General features: G+C 44.7%; 1 protein-coding gene across 7 annotated transcripts in view; it reads right to left on the bottom strand.

The window, feature by feature from the left end:
- The window catches only part of agpat4 (1-acylglycerol-3-phosphate O-acyltransferase 4 (lysophosphatidic acid acyltransferase, delta)), a 306,351-nt gene that overhangs the window by 31,706 nt on the left and 254,595 nt on the right, over positions 1-20,050 (bottom strand). For all 7 annotated transcript variants that reach the window (XM_070890161.1, XM_070890158.1, XM_070890160.1 and 4 more), the window contains one exon: positions 18,299-18,497. In XM_070890161.1, the coding sequence (XP_070746262.1) occupies positions 18,299-18,497 (199 nt within the window). The remainder of the gene's footprint in view (positions 1-18,298; positions 18,498-20,050) is intronic.

Genomic DNA, 20,050 nt, shown 5'->3' with positions numbered 1-20,050 from the left:
GAATGGTGTAGTGCTTTGTTTAAAATGGGATTTCATATTCAATTTAATGTATTTTAGATCATTTTTTCCTGGGTAAGGGAATGCAGGGCTGATTTTGTCTGGCCGAGAGAACTGCTCTTCAGGAGCATGCATCAGAATATCTGGCAGGTAAAACAACCCTTCTGATTTTGGGGGAAAATTTGAAATGGTATGAATTAGGTAGAGTGACCACTTCCCACCCCATCCAATTCTGTGATCCAGTGTGGTGTCAAACTCGTTTTGCAGAGTCCTTTTGGGAGACAGTTCTGTGTATCCAGGCATGCTGATTGAGCATTTGGACAAATATGAGCGGATCAGAGAGAACCAGCATGGATTTGGAAGGGGTAAGTCATGTCTAACGAACTAGTTGCATTTTTTGAGGTGGTAACAAGCATAGTAGATAAGGGAGTGCCTATGGATGTTATTTATATGGACTTCCAGAAGCATACGACAAGCAGGCGTAGAGACTTAACCGCACGTGAAATTGGAGGCAACCTATTGGCTTGGATAAGGAATTGGTTAGGAGGTCGGAGGAGGAGGGGGGAACAATGGGTATGTACTCAAATTGGCAGGGTGCGACTAGCGGTGTTCCCTAGGGATCTGGATTGGCACCACAGCTTTTCACTTTATTTGTAAATGACAGATGAAGGAATAGAGAGCCATATATCCAAGTTTGCTGACGACATTAAGTCAGGTGGCACAGTAAATAGTGTAGATAGAAGCAGAAAGTTGAAAAGGGACATTGATTAAGTCTGCAAAACTATGACAGGTGGAGTTTAATGTTGGAAAGTGTGAGGTCATCCACTTTAGACTTAAAGATAGATCACAGTATTTCTAAATGGCGAGAAGTAGAGATTTTGGAGTCTAAGTACTGAAATCACAAAAAGCTAGTGGATAGATACAAAAAATAATTTAAAAGACTATTGAAATGTTGGCTTATCTCAAGAGGACTGGAATATGAAGGGGTGAAAGTTATGTATGAGCTGGTTAGATCCCATCTTGAGTATTGCATTCAGTTCTGGGCAATACACCTCAAAGGATATACTGGCCTTAGATGGGGGTACAGCACAGATTCACCAGAATGATACCGGGGCTAAAAGGGTTAAATTATGAGGGCAGGTTTCAAAGACTACGCTTGTATTCCTTTGAGTATAGAAGATTAAGGGATGATCTAATTGAGGTGTTTATGATTAAAGATTTGATAGGGTAGATGGAGAGAAACTATTTGCTCTGTCTAGAACAAGGGGGCATCACCTTAAAATTATAGCTTGGCCATTCAGAGGTGATGTCAGGAAGCACTTCGTCACACAAAGGGCAGCGGAAATCAAGAACTCACGCTCAAAAAGCTGTTGAGACTAAGTTAATTGAAAATTTTGAAACTGAGCTTGAGAGTTTTGTTGGCCAGTAGATGGAGTTAAGTTACAGGTCAGCCACAATCTAATTGAATGGCAGAACAGGCTCAAGGGGCTGAATGGCCCACTCCTGTTGCTATGTTCCTTCCAACATTCCTATACAGGAGAATTAAGAGTTCCAGCCAGGAAGGAGGCAGCAGTTTAAACAGGGTTGTGCCTGGCTGGAACTGGCACCCGGAGATGAAAGCTTTGGTTGTGTGTGTAGTAACAGCATACACGTTCAAATTGGCATGCTTTTTAATTCCTTTTTTGTTCATCGATGGCAACTATTTTTAAATAGATAGCAATTTTTTTCAGAGTTGTTACACAAGAGGAAAAAAAAAACGAATTTCTAGTTAAATTAAAAAAGTAACTTTGTAAAATAAATTGAAGCTTACGATATGGAGAGATTGGATTTAGAAAAGTTTGTGCCATCTGGTCACAACCCATCCAAGACTGTTTTGTACATCACTGTGCGCAACTCATCATCATCATAGGCAGTCCCTCGGGGTCGAGGATGACTTGCTTCCACATTAAAAATGAATACTCAGGTGACTGATTAACTTATTTTAAACGGTGGACGATGCCTGTGCGTGAATTCTTTTAACGGGAGGTGGCCGTTGCACACCAGCCACCACGCAATGATGATGATAAGCTGCACGAGGACAGGAGGAAACTTTTCTGCACATCATCTGAACAATCGCATACCATTTATGCACGAGAGAGGAAAAGAAAGAGGCCGGAGACAGGAAGAAGCGATGTAGAGAATCACTGGTGTAAGCATAGAGGATAAACATTACACGGAATTTCATGAAAATATTGCTGGAGGCAGATCACCATGCTGAGAGAGCATTTCTACATACCTATGTCAAAAATGTGGGAAATGCACAGAAACTGAGGAATACATATTTGTCTGATGTATATTTGGAAAAGAGGTGTGACCAAAGCTTACAAAGCAAAATGATATGCATAATTGTTGATGAGACATGTGATCAGTTCTCAACATTTCTGCTGCCCCTGCAGAGAAAGACAACACTAGACATATACATCCATTTCTCCTAAAGCAGATTTTATTGTCAATTACTACCATGCCAGTTGTCATTCATGTTTATAACAGAATTAATTTCAACCTGCAAGTGCATCAGTTTATGATGTATACAATGTTTCATACATGAAAAGCTTTTCCGATGCTCTGAAGCAGTTGCTGTCGAACTGCATCCACATTACCCGATTTGCACAGATCATAGATCTGGTTTCAACTGCTTGAGAAACCATTCCAACTAACCTCGCCATGCATGAAAATGTTCTGCAAATTGTTTCCATTGCTAAGTGCCAGAAGGGGGCAGTATCTGCAGTATCCTCAGGATATGGACCCAACAAATCCAGCTACAATTTGGGTTATATTAACCTGGACGAGTGCGTGGGTTTGGATGTGGGGTTAAATCCTTCAAAAATGTGAGTGTGTCAGGAAGACAGTCACAGTTCAGTGTTTAATTCGGGCGCGTTAGGCTGGTTGTGCAACTCCCTTGGAAGAGGCGGGCTGCCTAACATATGTTAATTGCACAATTGGAGTGATATTTCAACACACTTTTAAGGTTAACGTCGCATCTGCGGGTTTCCCGGGCTTCATGATACTTGCCAGTGAAAGCAAGGAGAGAACACAATGGCATTTGAGGGGGCTGATTAAAACTCATGGAAATCCTGCAAAAAACTGCAGTGCCACAGGGAAAGGGCAGGAGAGTGAGACTAGCTGAGAGTCAGCACAAGCTCGACGGGCCGAATGGCCTTCTTCCGTGCTGTAACCAGTCTATGATTCTAAAGCTTTTTACCTACTAGTGGGAAAGGGTTTCTTCACAGGGCTTTTGCTGAGAGTTTACTTTCTACAGTCTGGAGGTTTTCTGAATCGCATTAGGATGGGTGGTGCTCTGGCTGCCTTAGATTGGATCTCGGAAACGGAGCAATATGACCAGCATTGCTTTCACTGGCAAGTATCAGGAAGCCCGGAAAACCCACGGATGCAGTTGAGGGGCGGGGCAGAGAGGGGAGTAGCTCGCAGGAGGTTCCACCCATGACACAGGGTCTACAGGCAGAGGCCGAGTTTCCTTGGTATGTTGGATCAGCAGTGCTTCAGGAGGCTCAGATTGTCATGTCAGGTGGTGACAGACATCTGCAGCATCTTAGAAGACCACCTGCTCCCTGCTGGACCTGGTGGTCACGCATTATTAGTGGCTGTCAAATTCACCACCGCCCTCAACCTTTTTGCCTCCGGATCCGTCTGAAGCTTTGCCAGAGATATATCCAGGGTCTCCCAGTCAGTGGCACACAAATGCATAAGGCAAGTCATTGATGGGTTGTTTGCCAACTTTGCCTGTGATGACGCCAGTCAGAACGAGCGGGCACTCGGGTTTGCGTCTCTGGCTGGCTTCCCGCAGGGTGCAGGGCGTCATGGACTGCAGGCACGTGACAATCTGCACACACCCAGATCAACCAGACGTATTCATGAACTGTAAGGGCTTCGCCTCCATCAACAACAACGTGCATTCTATAGCACGTTTAACATAGTAAAACGTGCAGCTCTTGCAGAAAAATGTTTTTGTGATTGTGCAAGTGTGCACAAGATTCCCACGGAGCTGCCTGGAAATGATGCTTTTGTCCTGCGGCAGTCCAAACTCCCCAGCCTCTTTGGACCTACAAGCAGCCTTAGGGGGTGCTTTCTTGGTGACAAGGAATACCCACTTCAAACCTGGTTGACGACGCCCGTCAGAAACCCGATCAAAAAAGTCCCAACAGCGCTACAGTGAATGCCATACAACCACCAGTAGTATGATCAAATAAGCCCTCGACATGCTGAAGATGCGCTAGACAGATCTTAAGGTGCCCTTCAGTACGCACAAGCTAGGGTCAGCAGAATGGTGGTGGTGTGCTGCGCTCTGCACAACATTGTGCAGCAGCGAGATTTGGATTTACAGGAGGAACAAGGCACAAAGTGCAGAGGTGGAAGACAAGGAGGGAGGTGATGAGGGCAATGCACCACTAGCTGTTCACATTGCTGCCCGGGATGCCTTTATTAATGCAAGGTTTCCTTAGGTCGTACCACTGGATCGATGCAAGAACCATATGCAGCGGTCAATCTTCCCGCCCCCAACACCCAATGCCACGGGCACAAAGCAATCTTGCAAACAAGCAACCAACTCTTGCACATCCCCCACTGGTCCTCATCAATTCAGACCTTCCCACTCATCATCAAGCAAGTTAAAAGGCAACTTGCCACCCAGCAACCAAGAATGGACAAGATGGGAAAGTGATACAAACTAATCAAATGTGAGATTCTCCAAAAGATTGTAAATTTCACAATGTAACATTTTCTCATACACCCATGTGCACAGTCTTGTTTAACTACAAAACTTTACTCTTCCCTTTCCTACTGATCTACTGTTACAGCTCCTGTGGCTTAAGCAGAGGTAGAGGCAGGCTGCTCAGATCCTTGCTCTGGCTGCGGAGATTGCTCATGGTCGACTACCTCTCGGTTTTGGAGCCCATGATGGCCCCACCAAAGGCTGCCCCACCTGCATCTGTGCAGGGGCAGACTTGGCCATCGGGACACGAGGCAGCATATTGGCTACTGTCTGAGGAGGAGGCAATGGGTGAGAAGTGGAAGCGCTTTGAGTGGAGTCCCTAATTCCACGTCCCCTTTCACTATCAGCCCATCATGGACCAGCTGCATTTCACTACTGGAAAGCAGCTTAATGTAGATCAGTGAGGCATTGTAAGGCCAAGGCCAAGGCCAAGATAGCGGTCCTCCTACTAAGTGCAGTACACAGGTTGGCATCCAGAGAGTGCATGCCATGGCCAAAGCCTGCGTGAACTTATTTGATTGGCCGGATTTGATGTTCCACGGAGTTGGCCACTCTATCCATTCAAGACGACATCACCACAATGCTCCCACTCATGCTTGAGGCAGACTGCTCCATCGCTCTACAATCATGGTCAGTGTGCTTGGAATGCCTGTCAATACATCGCACATTGTCTGCTGCTCCTCATTAATTATCCTTTATATCGATGGCTCCCGGGTTACAGCATCTGTGTCCTCCGACACGGACACTCTACATCTGTCCCTTTGTCGGCTCTTGCTCCCTTGTGAAGTGTGAGTCATCAGGTGAAAAGCCAACGATCTGCCTAAATGTTCCACTGAAATGCAAGCATCTGAGCTGATGCATGGTAAGCTCGAGTCCTATGTTCAAAACGAATCATTTCCTCTGAGGTCTTGTCGTCCATGAGGCCCATGGACTCCTGCTGCACTAGTGAAGGCCATGGCGGAGAGAAAAGATACGAGTTAGTAATTGCTAGATAAGAATGTTGCAGCTAAAAATTATGAAGATGATCATATTTCACTCCCTGTTGAAATCAAGTCCACATGACTGAGTGTTGTAGGGCATGTGTATGCATTATATTTGACACTGGCACCAGGTAGCTGCAGGGACCCAATCGCCGAGACGTCACTGATCTCCAGTGATTCCTTCTTACATCTGTCAACTGCATGATCTGTGGAGGCCCACCTCTGGTTCTCTCTCTCCTTTGTGTTTCGCACCCTTTTCTCCGGAACCAGGGAAAGAACAGACCTATGAGTGACTGGAATGGCATGTGTTCACCCGATGGATACAATGCATTTGGTGAGGCTGACCATCTGGAAGAGGTAGAAAAATGCACAAGGATGAGAGTGAGTGGCAGTGGTGGATGGATAGATGTGGATGTGAGGAAGTGCATAGAAAGAGAAGGATGGGTGGGCGTGCAAGGTAAGTGGGTGTGAGGAGTGATGTGATGGAGTAGGCTTGACCAGGCAGAGTGAGGGAGTGGGATGATGCGCACAGCAGGATATAGGTGAATGTGTCTCGCCTTTCCAGACGTGTTTAGGTCATTAAGGCACTTCCTGCACGGAATCCAGGAGCATCGCAAAATACTCCTGCTGCTGCCACACAAGCGATGCAAAACCCAGAAGTAAAATGATAGAGGTGGCTGCGCTAAAATTCTACTGATCGACACACTTACTTCTGGGTTTCCTACGAGATATCGGACCCCCCCACTCCCAATGCTTCTCTGAGTTAATGGGGGGGGGGAAATTGCAGTCGGAGGCTTCCTGCGGGTGAATGCCTCCGACCAAAATTTTTTTTAACAGCGAAAATACCTGGTAGTCCCAGAGGAACATAAGATTGCCTTCAAAGGCCTAGTTTCGCAGTCCAGCGTACTGGAACATGTCTTCCAGGATCGTATGTGTATGCCGGGATCATGTGGGCCTGGACCACCAATCACAATGTAGTATTCTCATTCACAGTAATGGGAGCTCCGAGCTCCAGGTGCAAGAGTTTGAAGGACATTCGCTGGGCAAGAGTTGGGCAAATGGCCCAAATCTCCGCCCGTGAATGTCCTCCCTGCGGGGATGCATGTGCATCACCGCCGACAACTGGCAAATGTGAGGCCTCTCCGGATGCGTGCATGCATCATACGCACCCGAAGAGGCCGCGATATTTGGCCCAATATCGAGGCCAATGTCTCCAAACGGTCATCAAGACTTTGAGGCTGATGTGCATCACCAGGACCACATAGTACTGGGGAAAAGATTTTAAAGAAAGAAATTGAAAGGACAGTGCTCAATAGCATTCAGGTGACATTGTGCACTTTCCTGGTACATTACCGTAAAAACTATTGAATTGATGTGAACCTTTATATTTATTCATAGTCTTTTTTTGCCTACACAATAGCGAATACACTTCAAAAAGTACTTCACTGACTGTAAAGTCCTTTGGGGCATCCCAAGGATTTTATCAGCACTGTCTCCGCAAGTTCTTCCTTTCCTTTTTAGAATTTTCATTGCACTGAGCTTAAAGCACGACAGTTGGGAATTGGGTTTTCTAGCTGGCAAAAGTCAAAACCAGCAACCTTTTCAATGTATTACAATCTCAGAAACCTATAGCCACAGAGGAAGTTAGAGACATGGACTATGTACAGCAGGCACCTCAAAGCTCTGGAGAAGTACCACCGCTGCCTCCGCAAGATTCTGCAAATCCATTGGCAGGATAGGGGCACCAATGTTAGCGTTCTCGCTCAGGCCAACATCCCCAGCATCGAAGCACTGACCACACTCGATCAGCTCCGATGGATGGGCCACATCGTCCGCATGCCCGATACTAAACTCCAAAACAAGCGCTCTACTCAGAGCTCCGACACGGCAAGCGAGTCCCAGGTGGGCAGAGGAAATGCTTCAAGGACACCTTCAAAGCCTCCTTGCAAAAGTGCAACATCCCCACTGTCACCTGGAAATCCCTGGCCCAAGACCACTCAGAGTAGAGGAGTATCATCTGGGAAGGTGCCGAACACCTCGAGTCTCTTCGCCGGGAACACACGGAAGCCAAACGCAAACAGAGGGAGCATACGACAAACCAAGCACCCCATCCACCCGTCCCTTCAACCACCACCTGCCCCACCTGTGACAGAGACTGTAGGCCCCGTATTAGACTCAGTCACCTGAGAACTCATTAGTATGGAAGCAAGTCATCCTCGACTCCAGGGGACTGCTTCAGAAGAGTAAAATATTTGATGGAGTTGCTACGGAATCTGGAAAAAAACAGGCCATTTCTGGATAGCTGTGGAAGATGCTTTCAATCAATCTCAGGCATTACAATTACGCAGCAACTAAAGGAATAGCTTTAGGAGATATTTCAAAAAAATATCAGGAACCAGACAGCCAGGATACAACTAACTCAATGTAGCAAGGATGCCTCACTCAAGTAGTCATTCCTTGTGTGCCAGCTTCAACAGCAAGTGTCAGTAGGGTATTCAACCGTGAGGGGCCGCACAGCTGACATGAACCTATCTGAAATCAGTTAACTCAGTACATAAGAACTCTGAACAAATATTTTGTATCAGTCTATACGGTAGAGGACACTAACAATATCCCAACAGTGGATAGTCAAGGGGCTATGGGGGGGGCGGGGAGGAGGAACTTACCACAATCACAATCACTAAGGAGGTGGTACTCAGTAAGATAATGGGACTAAAGGCAGATAAATCCCCTGGACCTGATGGCTTACATCCTAGGGTTTTAAGAGAAGTAGCTGCAGGGATTGTGGATGCAATGGTTGTAATTTACCAAAATTCCCTGGATTCTGGGGAGGTCCCAGCAGATTGGAAAACTGCAAATGTAACGCCCCTATTTAAAAAAGGAGGCAGACAAAACGCAGGAAACTATAGATTGGTTAGCCTAACATTTGTGGTTGGGAAAATGTTGGAGTCCATTATTAAAGAAGTAGTAGCAGGACATTTGGAAAAGCAAAATTCAGTCAGGCAGAGTCAGCATGGATTTATGAAAGGGAAGTCATGTTTGACAAATTTGCTGGAATTGTTTAAGGATGTAACGAACAGGGTAAATAAAGGGGAAACAGTGGATGTGGTGTATTTGGACTTTCAGAAAGCATTTGACAAGGTGCCACATAAAAGGTTAATGCACAAGATAAAAGTTCATGGGGTAATATATTAGCATGGATAGAGAATTGGCTAACTAACAGAAAAAAAGAAAGAGAGAGTCGGGATAAATGGTTCATTCTCTGTTGGCAATCAGTAACAGTGGGGTGCCGCAGGGATCAGTGCTGGGACCCCAACTATTTACAATCCATATTAACAATTTGGAAGAAGGGACTGAGTGTAACGTAGCCAAATTTGCTGACGATACAAAGATAGGAGTGGGGTACTGAAGTTGCATGTTCAGCCGTGAACTCATTGAATGGCGGTGCAGGCTCGAAGGGCCGAATGGCCTACTCCTGCAGCTATTTTCTATGTTTCTAAAAGCAATGTGTGAGGAGGTCACAAAAAATCTGCAAAGGACATAGACAGGCTAAGTGAGTGGGCAAAAATTTGGCAGATGGTGTATAATGTTGTAAAGTGTGAGGTCATGCACTTTGGCAGAAAAAAATCAAAGAGCAAGTTATTATTTAAATGGAGAAAGATTACAAAGTGCTGCAGTACAGGGGGTACTTGTGCATGAAACACAAAAGGATAGTATGCAGGTACAGCAAGTGATCAGGAAGGCCAATGGAATCTTGGTCTTTATTGCAAAGGGGATGGAGTATAAAAGCAGGGAAGTCTTGCTACGGCTAGACAGGGTATAGCCATACGGCCCCTCGAGCCTGCTCCACCATTTTATACGTTCTTGGCTGATCGGATCATGGACTCAGATCCACTTCCCTGCCCCACTCCCCATAACCCCTTATTTCCTTATCGTTTAAGAAACTGCCTATCTCTGTCTTACATTTATTCATTGTCCCAGCTTCCACAGCTCTCTGAGGCAGTGAATTCCACAGATTTACAACCCTCTGAGAAAATAAATTTCTCCCCATCTCAGTTTTAAATGGGCGGCCCCTTATTCTAAGATCATGCCCCTTTGTTCTAGTCTCCCCCATCAGTTAGAACATCCTCTCTGCATCCACCTTGTCAAGCCCCATAATCTTACATGTTTCGATAAGATCACCTCTCATTCTTCTGAATTCCAATGAGTAGAGGCCCAACCTACTCAACCTTCCCTCATAAGTCAACCCCCGCATCTCCGGAATCAACATAGTGAAGAAAGTTTGGGATTGGGGGTAATGTGCTGACATGGATTGAGAACTGGTTGGCAGACAGGAAGCAAAGAGTAGGAGTAAATGGGTACTTTTCAGAATGGCAGGCAGTGACTAGTGGGGTACCGCAAGGTTCTGTGCTGGGGCCCCAGCTGTTTACATTGTACATTAATGATTTAGACGAGGGGATTAAATGTAGTATCTCCAAATTTGCGGATGACACTAAGTTGGGTGGCAGTGTGAGCTGCGAGGAGGATGCTGTGAGGCTGCAGAGTGACTTAGATAGGTTAGGTGAGTGGGCAAATGCATGGCAGATGAAGTATAATGTGGATAAATGTGAGGTTATCCACTTTTGTGGTAAAAACAGAGAGACAGACTATTATCTGAATAGTGACAGATTAGGAAAAGGGGAGATGCAACAAGACCTGGGTGTCATGGTACATCAATCATTGAACGTTGGCATGCAGGTACAGCAGGCGCTTAAGAAAACAAATGGCATATTAGCCTTCATAGCGAGGGGATTTTTGTACAGGGGCAGGGAGGTGTTACTACAGTTGTACAGGGCCTTGGTGAGGCCACACCTGGAGTATTGTGTATAGTTTTGGTCTCCTAGCTTGCGGAAGGACAATCTTGCTATTGAGGGAGTGCAGCGAAGGTTCACCAGGCTGATTCCCGGGATGGTGGGACTGACCTATCAAGAAAGACTGGATCAACTGGGCTTGTATTCACTGGAGTTCAGATGAGAGGGGATCTCATAGAAATGTTTAAAATTCTGATGGGTTTAGACAGGTTAGATGCAGAAAGAATGTTCCCAACGTTGGGGAAGTCCAGAACCAGGAGTCACAGTCTAAGGATAAGGGGTAAGCCATTTAGGACCGAGATGAGGAGAAACGTCTTCACCCAGAGAGTGGTGAACCTGTGAATTCTCTACCACAGAAAGTTGTTGAGGCCAATTCATTAAATATATTCAAAAAGGAGTTAGATGTTGTCCTTACTACTAGGGGGATCAAGGGGTATGGCGAGAAAGCAGGAATGGGGTACTGAAGTTGTATGTTCAGCCATGAACTCATTGAATGCCGGCGCACGCTCGAAGGGCCGAATGGCCTACTCCTGCACCTATTTTCTAGGTTTCTATCTCAGTTTTAAATGGGCGGCCCCTTATTTTATGATGCCCCCTTGTTCTAGTCTCCCCCACCAGTGGAAACATCCTCTCTGCATCCACCTTGTCAAGCCCCCCAACCTACTCAACCTTTCCTCATAAATCAACCCCCTCATCTCTGGAATCAACCTAGTGAACCTTCTCTGAATTGCCTCCAAAGCAAGTATATCCTTTCGTAAATATGGAATCCAAAACTACACACAGTATTCCAGGTGTGGCCTCACCAATACCTGTAGCAAGACTTCCCTGCTTTTATACTCCATCCCCTTTGCAATAAAGGCCAAGATTCCATTGGCCTTCCTGATCACTTGCTGTACCTGCATACTAATCTTCTGTGTTTCATGCACAAGTACCCCTTGGTCCCTCTGTACTGCAGCACTTTGCAATCTTTCTCCATTTAAATAATAACTTGCTCTTTGATTTTTTTTCTGCCAAAGTGCATGACCTCACACTTTCCAACATTATACTCCATCTGACAAATTTTTGCCCACTCACTTAGCCTGTCTATGTCCTTTTGCAGATTTTGCGTATCCTCCTCACACATTGCTTTTCCTCCCATCTTTGTATTGTTAGCAAACTTGGCTCCATTACACTCAGTCCCTTCTTCCAAGTCGTTAATATAGATTGTAAATATAGACCAAAGATCTGGGACTTTATTTCTCTGTATTCTTTACTTCCACACCGTACCTCAATTAACAACTGAGCAATCAGGGAGATTTATTTCCTCAATCATTTACACCAGAATTGCTGCTATCTTGTAGGGGATAAGAGCCCATATAGCATTTTCTGTGACTGTGATGATTTCACATGTGCTTATTGTTACAAAAAAGCTTTCCGAAATAACGTACAAAATGGCCTTTTAAGATCTAACAACATAGCGCATTCAGAAGGCATTGTTAATTTGTTCTGCAAAACTGTACCACATATATAGAAGCACATTGGCAACCTAGCTCAAGATTAAACTAGAAACTAAAATTAGGTTTTGGAATACACAGAATCCTACATCCACGCTGTTGATTTTTTAAGATTTTACATATTGTGTGTGCATCAACCTTGCAGTCAGTCATTGAATTTAGAGCTAACTCAGATAAGGTGTTCATCAGGCATTTTTCTTCTTCACCAACCCAAACAATAATATGCTTATGCACGTTAATCCTAACACGTAGGGCTCAATTTTCCCCAGTGATTTGTGCTGTTTTTTTTTGAGCAGGCTGCTTTTTTTGGCCCAAGTTAAAAAAAATAGTTTCCCCAATCAACTTGCACCAGTGTAACTCAGTTAGTTACAATTTCTTTGAGGTAAGTTTTTTTTTCAGCCAAAGGGTGCGTAACCTGCCACCCGCACTAATGTTGTCCATTTTGGCAAGTTTGGCCAGCTGAGAGTTACTCCAGTTCTGATTAGGCCGGCGTATGTGGCCTCTGCAGAAAACCCTTCTGGAGAGTTAAAGAAATCGGCACAGATGCCCAGACAGCAGCAGCAGGAAAGGTAAGAAAAGGGGAGAGAGAGCTGGGTGTGGGGGTGGGGGGGAAGAGAGAGGAGTGTGGGGGAGAGAGAGGAGTGTGGGGGAGAGAGAGAGGAGTGTGGGGGAGAGAGAAAGGAGTGTGGGGGAGAGAGAAAGGAGTGTGGGGGAGAGAGAGAGGAGTGTGGGGGAGAGAGAGAGAAGTGTGGGGGAGAGAGAGAGGAGTGTGGGGGAGAGAGAGAGGAGTGTGGGGGAGAGAGAGAGGAGTGTGGGGGAGAGAGAGAGGAGTGTGGGGGAGAGAGAGAGGAGTGTGGGGGAGAGAGAGAGGAGTGTGGGGGAGAGAGAGAGGAGTGTGGGGGAGAGAGAGAGGAGTGTGGGGGAGAGAGAGAGGAGTGTGGGGGAGAGAGAGAGGAGTGTGGGGGAGAGAGAGAGGAGTGTGGGGGAGAGAGAGAGGAGTGTGGGGGAGAGAGAGAGGAGTGTGGAGGAGTGTGGGGGAGAGAGAGAGGAGTGTGGGGGAGAGAGAGAGGAGTGTGGGGGAGAGAGAGGAGTGTGCGGGAGAGAGAGGAGTGTGCGGGAGAGAGAGGAGTGTGCGGGAGAGAGAGGAGTGTGCGGGAGAGAGAGGAGTGTGCGGGAGAGAGAGGTGGTGGGGGGAAAGCCTTTTGGGTGTAGTTAGGTGCGAGGGCTGGAAGGGAGGAGGCCATTCGGCCTGGGTTAGGGGCGGGGGAGCGGTCCGGCTTTAATAGTGTGTTCTTAAGTTGATACAATGTGTTGCAAGCTGGCTGTATGTTTCACTTTGCAGCCTCAGCTCGCATTGTGTCCCTGGTTACCAATGACAACCCGATCTTTTTGGCGCAGATCAAGGCGCCATCCACAAAACTAAAGGACAGGTTAAGCCACGCCAAAATGAAGAAATCCAACACGGAAACTTAGAACATTTTTTTTGGCATACTTGGGCCCCCAAAAAAACAGGTGTAACTCTTCAAGTACGCCAAAAAAATGCTTTGGGGAAAATTTGAGCCCCTAGTGTTGTATTCCAATAACAGTGCTTACACATCATCTACACAAGGAAGGAGATTACATTGACTGAAGTCTGTTCCAGCTTACCATCAAATTGTTTTCCTAATCTACAGATCAATATTAATATCTACCCTTAGGGAAAGTAAAAATCATCATCAATAGTTTGTGCACCATCTCAATCAAATTGCTTACCTTCAATTCTAATATTTAGTAACATCTCAAACATTACCACAATCTTGCAGAATGTTAGCATTGCATTGTTGCCTTTAATTTTAAAAAGTGACTAAGCTCCAAAGCATTTCAGAATCTGAATTAAGACTGCCTAATTTTGATTTGTTCACAAATATCTAAATTTGAATCAATTTAGAATCATGCAAAAACAAATGGATGTATTTTTATTAAATAAAAATGCACCACTTATGTAAAGTCAACCATTTTATACTTTTTCTGTTCTTTCAAGGTCAGCTTAAATAGTTTAACTTTGTTCACACACCATGAATGCCTTTTCAACTAGATTTTCACAAGCTAATAAAATTGATCAGCGATCAGACTCATTTCAAACACCTCCTTCAACTCTCTCCCCTGCCCCTTACCTCTGGCACAAGATAGAAGGAGTTAATCGATTTCCTGCTCTCCAAAACTGAAAATATCTGCTTAGCTCCCTTCTGTTCCACTGCCTCCCCAATGCTCTCTCCAAGACCTGACCACACCATAGTTTCTCCACCATCTCCAACCAAACCCCATCTGACTCATCGCTCCCAAAAAACATTGGGGTAGAAATTCCGACGTCCCGGGCCCATACGAAGTTTCCACAGACCCGGGAAGGCATCAGAAAAGCCGGTTTTCAGCGCACAATGTACATGCGCTGAAAACCGGCTTTTCCGATCTGTCAAGCTGGAGCTCGACAGATCCTCCGCATCTCGGGAGCGAGGACATTTGTACGGGCAAAATTGCGGGATTGACGCATTTCTTGCCCAGCAAATGTCTTCAAAAATCTTGCGCCTGAAAAAGCAGGCGGATAGCCTACTTTTATAGGCGTAAGAGTTTAAAAACCTATAAAAAACATTAAAATTAAAATTAACATATTTGTTAAAACCCTGCCCACTCAGTTAATGTTATTTTAAACCCCAACATTTTTTTTTAAATCGGCAAATTTTTTTCTTTTTAAAAAAAAACATGTATTTTAATTTTTATTTTCTATTAGTGTATTGTATGAGATGCTTTTAAAATGTTTTACGTAGTGTTTGCATGTTTTGGGGTTTTTCTCATTCATAGTAATAGGAGCTTCATAACTTACGAATCTCCTAATACAATGAATGAGAAAATACTTACCTGTGATTGGGTATCCAGGCACACGTGACTCCTGCGCACATCCCTATGAGCACGCGCTGTGACGCAAGGGGAGAGGAAGCCTGTGGACCAGGATTTCGAGCGGGCGCAACAGCTTCAGGTAAGTGCGCATTTTACGTCTATTATTTAGTGCTTCGCCCGCGGGAAGTCCTCGAGAGGAAAATCTGCCCCATTATGCTCGACGAAGCCTCTCCCAAACCGGCTTTCAAGCACTTAATTATCTCTCTCAAGTTCAGTGTTCAGACTGCTCCCTTTCCTCAGGTAGGTCTCCCACTCCTTCATAAGAACATAAGAACATGATAGTTCATGTTCAAAACTATCAACCACCTCCTTAAATAGCCTAAGCTTGTCCCCTCCATCCTCTCCAACTATCACATCTTCAACCTTCCTTCTCTTTATGCAGCTTAAAATGTAACAGACCAGTAATTCTGTTAGTTCCTGCCAGAAACTTTGCACCTTACCCCTATTCCATTCCCACATCCGAGTCCATGACCCACCTACTTCAATCGCAAATATTTACCATATCCATGCCTAGCTCACCCCCCGCAAAGACTGAAACCTTCATCCACACCTTCATCAACTCTGGGATGGCCGCCTTCAACACCTTCCTTACCAGCCTTGGGAGCTGCACGCTATATAAACTCCAACTCATCTAGAACTACGTCACCCACATTCTGTCGTGTACTAAGGCCCACTCACATATTACCCCTGCCCACACTGACTTTGAGCTTCCCATTCCTCAATACAATGGAGTTTCAAAATATTTTGTGATTTACAAATCTTTCCACAGCCTTGCTCCATGCAAGCAAACCATCCCACTCCCCTTCCCCTTATTCCTCTGCTTGACCATTGGTGGCAGCTTTCTTCCATATAATTGCTGCACTCTGCAATTCTCTTACTAAGCCCATTTGCCTCCCTTCATTCCTTCAGCCTTTCCCCTAACTTTTCCACCTACTCCAGCTTGGGTCCAATGACCAAAACTTGTGAAACATTTTATCTTAGAAAGAATTCCAGTGTGCAAGATGCCCTCGCTTCATCTTTTTCTTTATTTTCTTCCCTCCCTTCCTGAAGATGTTGACTCCTTGCTAACATACAACTCCACAGGTGCCATTCGCCATCCTGCTCCTCACCCAGATGACCATTACTTGTGAGCCAGCCTACTCAGTCAAGAAGGGCTTCAGGAGCCTTATGTCCAACTCCAGTCCTACCTTCATTAACTGCTTACAGTTATAGAATGCCTTTAAAATTAGAAAACATGCCATGGAACTGAATGGGCGCCAAGAAAAGGAGGAATTAGTGGAAGTGATTAAAGACATGGTCGTAAATACAGATTTTAAGGAGACTTTTTAAAGGTACGGAGATAGGCAAGACAAAAGGTCTTATAGGGAGAGAATTCCAGAGCATTGAACAAAGACAGCTGAAATCCCCACCAAAGGGAGCAGAGAGGGAAGAGATTAAAAAGAAATATAAGAATAATGGGTGTATGCTGGCAAGGTCAAGGAGAAATTTGTAGATCAGGATTTTGAGTTCAATGCATTGAGCAAGGAGAGAAAATGAAAATGGCCAATGGCAGGTATAATACAGGAATTGGGCTTAATGCAGGGCAGGATATGGGTGTACAGCAATGAGGAATGGATACCTGGCTGATTGTTCGAGGGTTAGGCAGGGGACACAGACTTATTGCAGCACCCTTGCAACTGCCAAGCCGAGATCAGATAACTCAAGCATCGACAAGATTCTATAAAACTGAAAATCATCTCCTTGAATTTATATATTGCTTAATAGAACAGTGATTATGACAATTGCTGATCCAGTCTTTCAGAATAGACGTGATTCAGCCACGGGTAGAAGAGTTAAAATGGAGCATGAAGGGAATAAACAAAGCATGTGATTGAATAGGATTGAGGAGTATCACACTTCCTTCAATCACGATGCCTATCCTCTGTCCAAGATAGCGTGCACATGCAGTACCATCAAATCTCTGCATGCAATGGTGTCATAAGTGAAGTCCAGGTCTAAATCTTGTGTGACAGAATCAGAATGCAAATTCTGAAACATAACTGATACCCGTAGAAAAAATGTAATAGTTGTACATTTGAACAGGAGATCTGAAGTAAAAATGTGAATATTTTGAAAATCCGCAAAAGAACTCGTATTTATATAGCGCCTTTGAAGTAGTAAAATGTCCCAAGGCGCTTCACAGGAGCGTTATCAAACAAGATTCGACACCGAGCCACATAAGGAGAAATTAGGGTAGATCATCAAAAGCTTGGTCAAAAAGGTCGGTTTTAAGGAGTGTCTTAAAGGAGGAGAAAGAGGTAGAGGCGCAGAGAGGTTTAGGGAGGGAATTCCGGAGCTTCGGTTCGAGGCAGCTGAAGGCACAGCTACTGTTGATAGGGCGATTAAAATCAAGGAAGCTCAAGAGTCCAGAAATCTCAGGGGGTGTGGGGCTGGAGAAGGTTACAGAAATAGGGAGGGGCGAGGCCGTGGAGGTTTGCAATCAAGGATGGGAATTTTAAAATAGAGCTGTCGATAACCAGGAGCCAATAGAGGTTAGCGAGCACAGGGGTGATGGGTAACAGGACTCGGTGCGAGTTAGGACACGGACAAGAGAGTTTTGGATGACCTCAAGTATACGGAGGGTAGAACGTGGGAGGCTGGGCAGGTGTGCGTTGGAATAGTCAAGTCTAGAGGTAACAAAGGCGTGGATGTGGGTTTCAGCAGCGGATGAGCTGAGGCAGGGGCAGAGGTAGAGGCGGGCAATGTTAGAGGTGGAAAATAGGTGCTCTTAATGATGACGCGGATATGTGGTTGGAAACTCATCTCGGCGTTAAATAGGATACCAAGGTTGTGAACAGTCTGGTTCAGCCTCATACCATTGCCAGGGAGAAGGATGGAGTTAGTGGCAAAGGAACAGAGTTTGTGGCGGGGACCAAAGACAATGGCTTCGGTCTTCTCAATATTTAGTTGGAGGAAATCTCTGCTCATCCAGTACTGGATGACGGACAAGCAGTCTGATAATTTAGAGATCGTGGAGGGGTGGTGAGGTAGAGCTGGGGGTCGTCAGCTTATCTGTGGAAACTGACGCTGTGTTTTCGGATGATGTTACCATTGGGGCAGCATGTAGATGTGAAATAGGGAGTTTTGCATTGATCTGCCCCAAACCTCAAGGTAATTTAAATCTTTTTTTTATTTGGAAACCGCCTGTTCATTTTTTCACAACTCAAACCTCATGCTGAGCACATGCTGGATATTCCAGATAGGAACACAAACCTACAGAAACAGTGGTTCGTGACTTACCTGCAATGATGATAAGTGAAAAAGTAATCAGGGTCAAGGAAGATCCACTGCTGATCAGGTTAGCAACTAGTTTAAATAAAGGAAACAGCAGCAACGCCGACCAGAACAGCCAGTTTACAAGGACCCATGGTCGTTTTGGTGGTACAATTTTAGTGCCTGGATAAAAGCCATTTTTGTAGTATCCCTCTTGTAGGATGTCCTAGAATTAGAAACAGGATTGTATAAGTTAGTAAAAAAAATACACTTCTGAACAAAGTTCCATTCATCACATTATTTGTACATCCTGTCTAAGGTAGTTCTGGTTATTTCTGTAATCAGATGGAGTATTAATATCTCAGGTGGGATGGAATCCTCCACCATCCAGTCACATAGCAAATGGCTAAGCTTTCTTCAGGCCCATGGCCCCGGCAAATCGAATAACTAGGGCTGTAAATAGGGCTTTAAACTAAAAAGGGGGTGGGAGGGGTCAGGTTAGTGGAAATTTAGGAATTGTAAAAAGAAAAGTCAAGGCAATGGAGCAGTGTAGCGACTTGAGTAAAGATAAGTAGTGTGTGACACGAAAGGACAGAGAGTTTAAAGATAATTGTACATCAGCGAATAAGATGAAAGCAGGGAATAATGGTAAACGGTTAAAATTAAAGACTCTTTACCTGAATGCACAAAGCATTCGTAACAAGGTAGACAAATTAGTGACACGCATAGTGATAAATGGGTATTATCTAATAGCCATTTCAGAGACATGATTGCAAGATGACCAGGGTTGGGAACTAAATATTCCAGGGTGCTTGACTTATCGAAAAGACAGGCAGACTGGAACAGAGGATGGAGGGCCGGGGCGGCGGGGGAAGCAGGCGGGGCCGCCCCGATTATTAAGGATGACCCAGGGATAGCAAGTAAGGATCTTGGCTCAAAAGATCAGGAAGTAGAATCTGTATGGGTGGAGATAAGAAATAACACGGGGCAAAAAACACTGGTGGGGGTAGTGTATAGGCCCCCTGACAGTAGTTATACCATTGGACAGAGTATTAATCAAGAAATAATAGGAGCTTGTAACAAAGGTAATATAATAATCATGGGGGACTTTAATCTACATATAGATTGGGAAAATCAAACTGGCAAGGGTAGTCTGGAGGACGAGTTCATGGAATGTATTCAAGATAGTTTCCTAGAACAATACGTCATGGAGCCGGCAGGGAACAGGCTATTTTAGATCTTGTTTTGTGTAACAAGACAGAGTTAATTAGTAAACTTATAGTAAAGGATCCTCTAGGAAAGAGTGATCATAATATGATAGAATTTCTCCGAGTTTGAAAGTGACATTCTAAAGTCCGATGCTAGAGTCTTAAAACTTAAACAAAGCCAATTATGTAGGCATGAGAGGCGAGTTGGCTAAGGTAGATTGGGAAATTTGGGTATGACAGTAGATAAGCAGTAGCAATCATTTAAAGAAATATTCCAAAATTCTCAACGAATATACATTCCATTGAGAAATAAAAACTCCACCGGGAAAGTGATCCATCTGTGGCTAACTAAAGAAGTTAAGGATAGCATTAGATTGAAAGCAGAAGTTTATAATGGGTGACCAAAAAATTGATAAAAAGGGAGAAAATAGAATGAGTAAACTAGCAAGAAATATAAAAACTGATTATACATACTTGTCAAAACTCTTACAAAGAAAGAGCGTAGCTAAAGTAAACATTGGTCCCTTAGAGGCTGAGACAGGAGAAATTATATTGGGGAACAAGGAAATGG

Source organism: Pristiophorus japonicus, chromosome 9 (genome assembly GCF_044704955.1).
Source record: "Pristiophorus japonicus isolate sPriJap1 chromosome 9, sPriJap1.hap1, whole genome shotgun sequence".
Lineage (NCBI taxonomy): Eukaryota > Metazoa > Chordata > Chondrichthyes > Pristiophoridae > Pristiophorus > Pristiophorus japonicus.
This window is presented reverse-complemented; position numbering and strand designations above follow the sequence as displayed.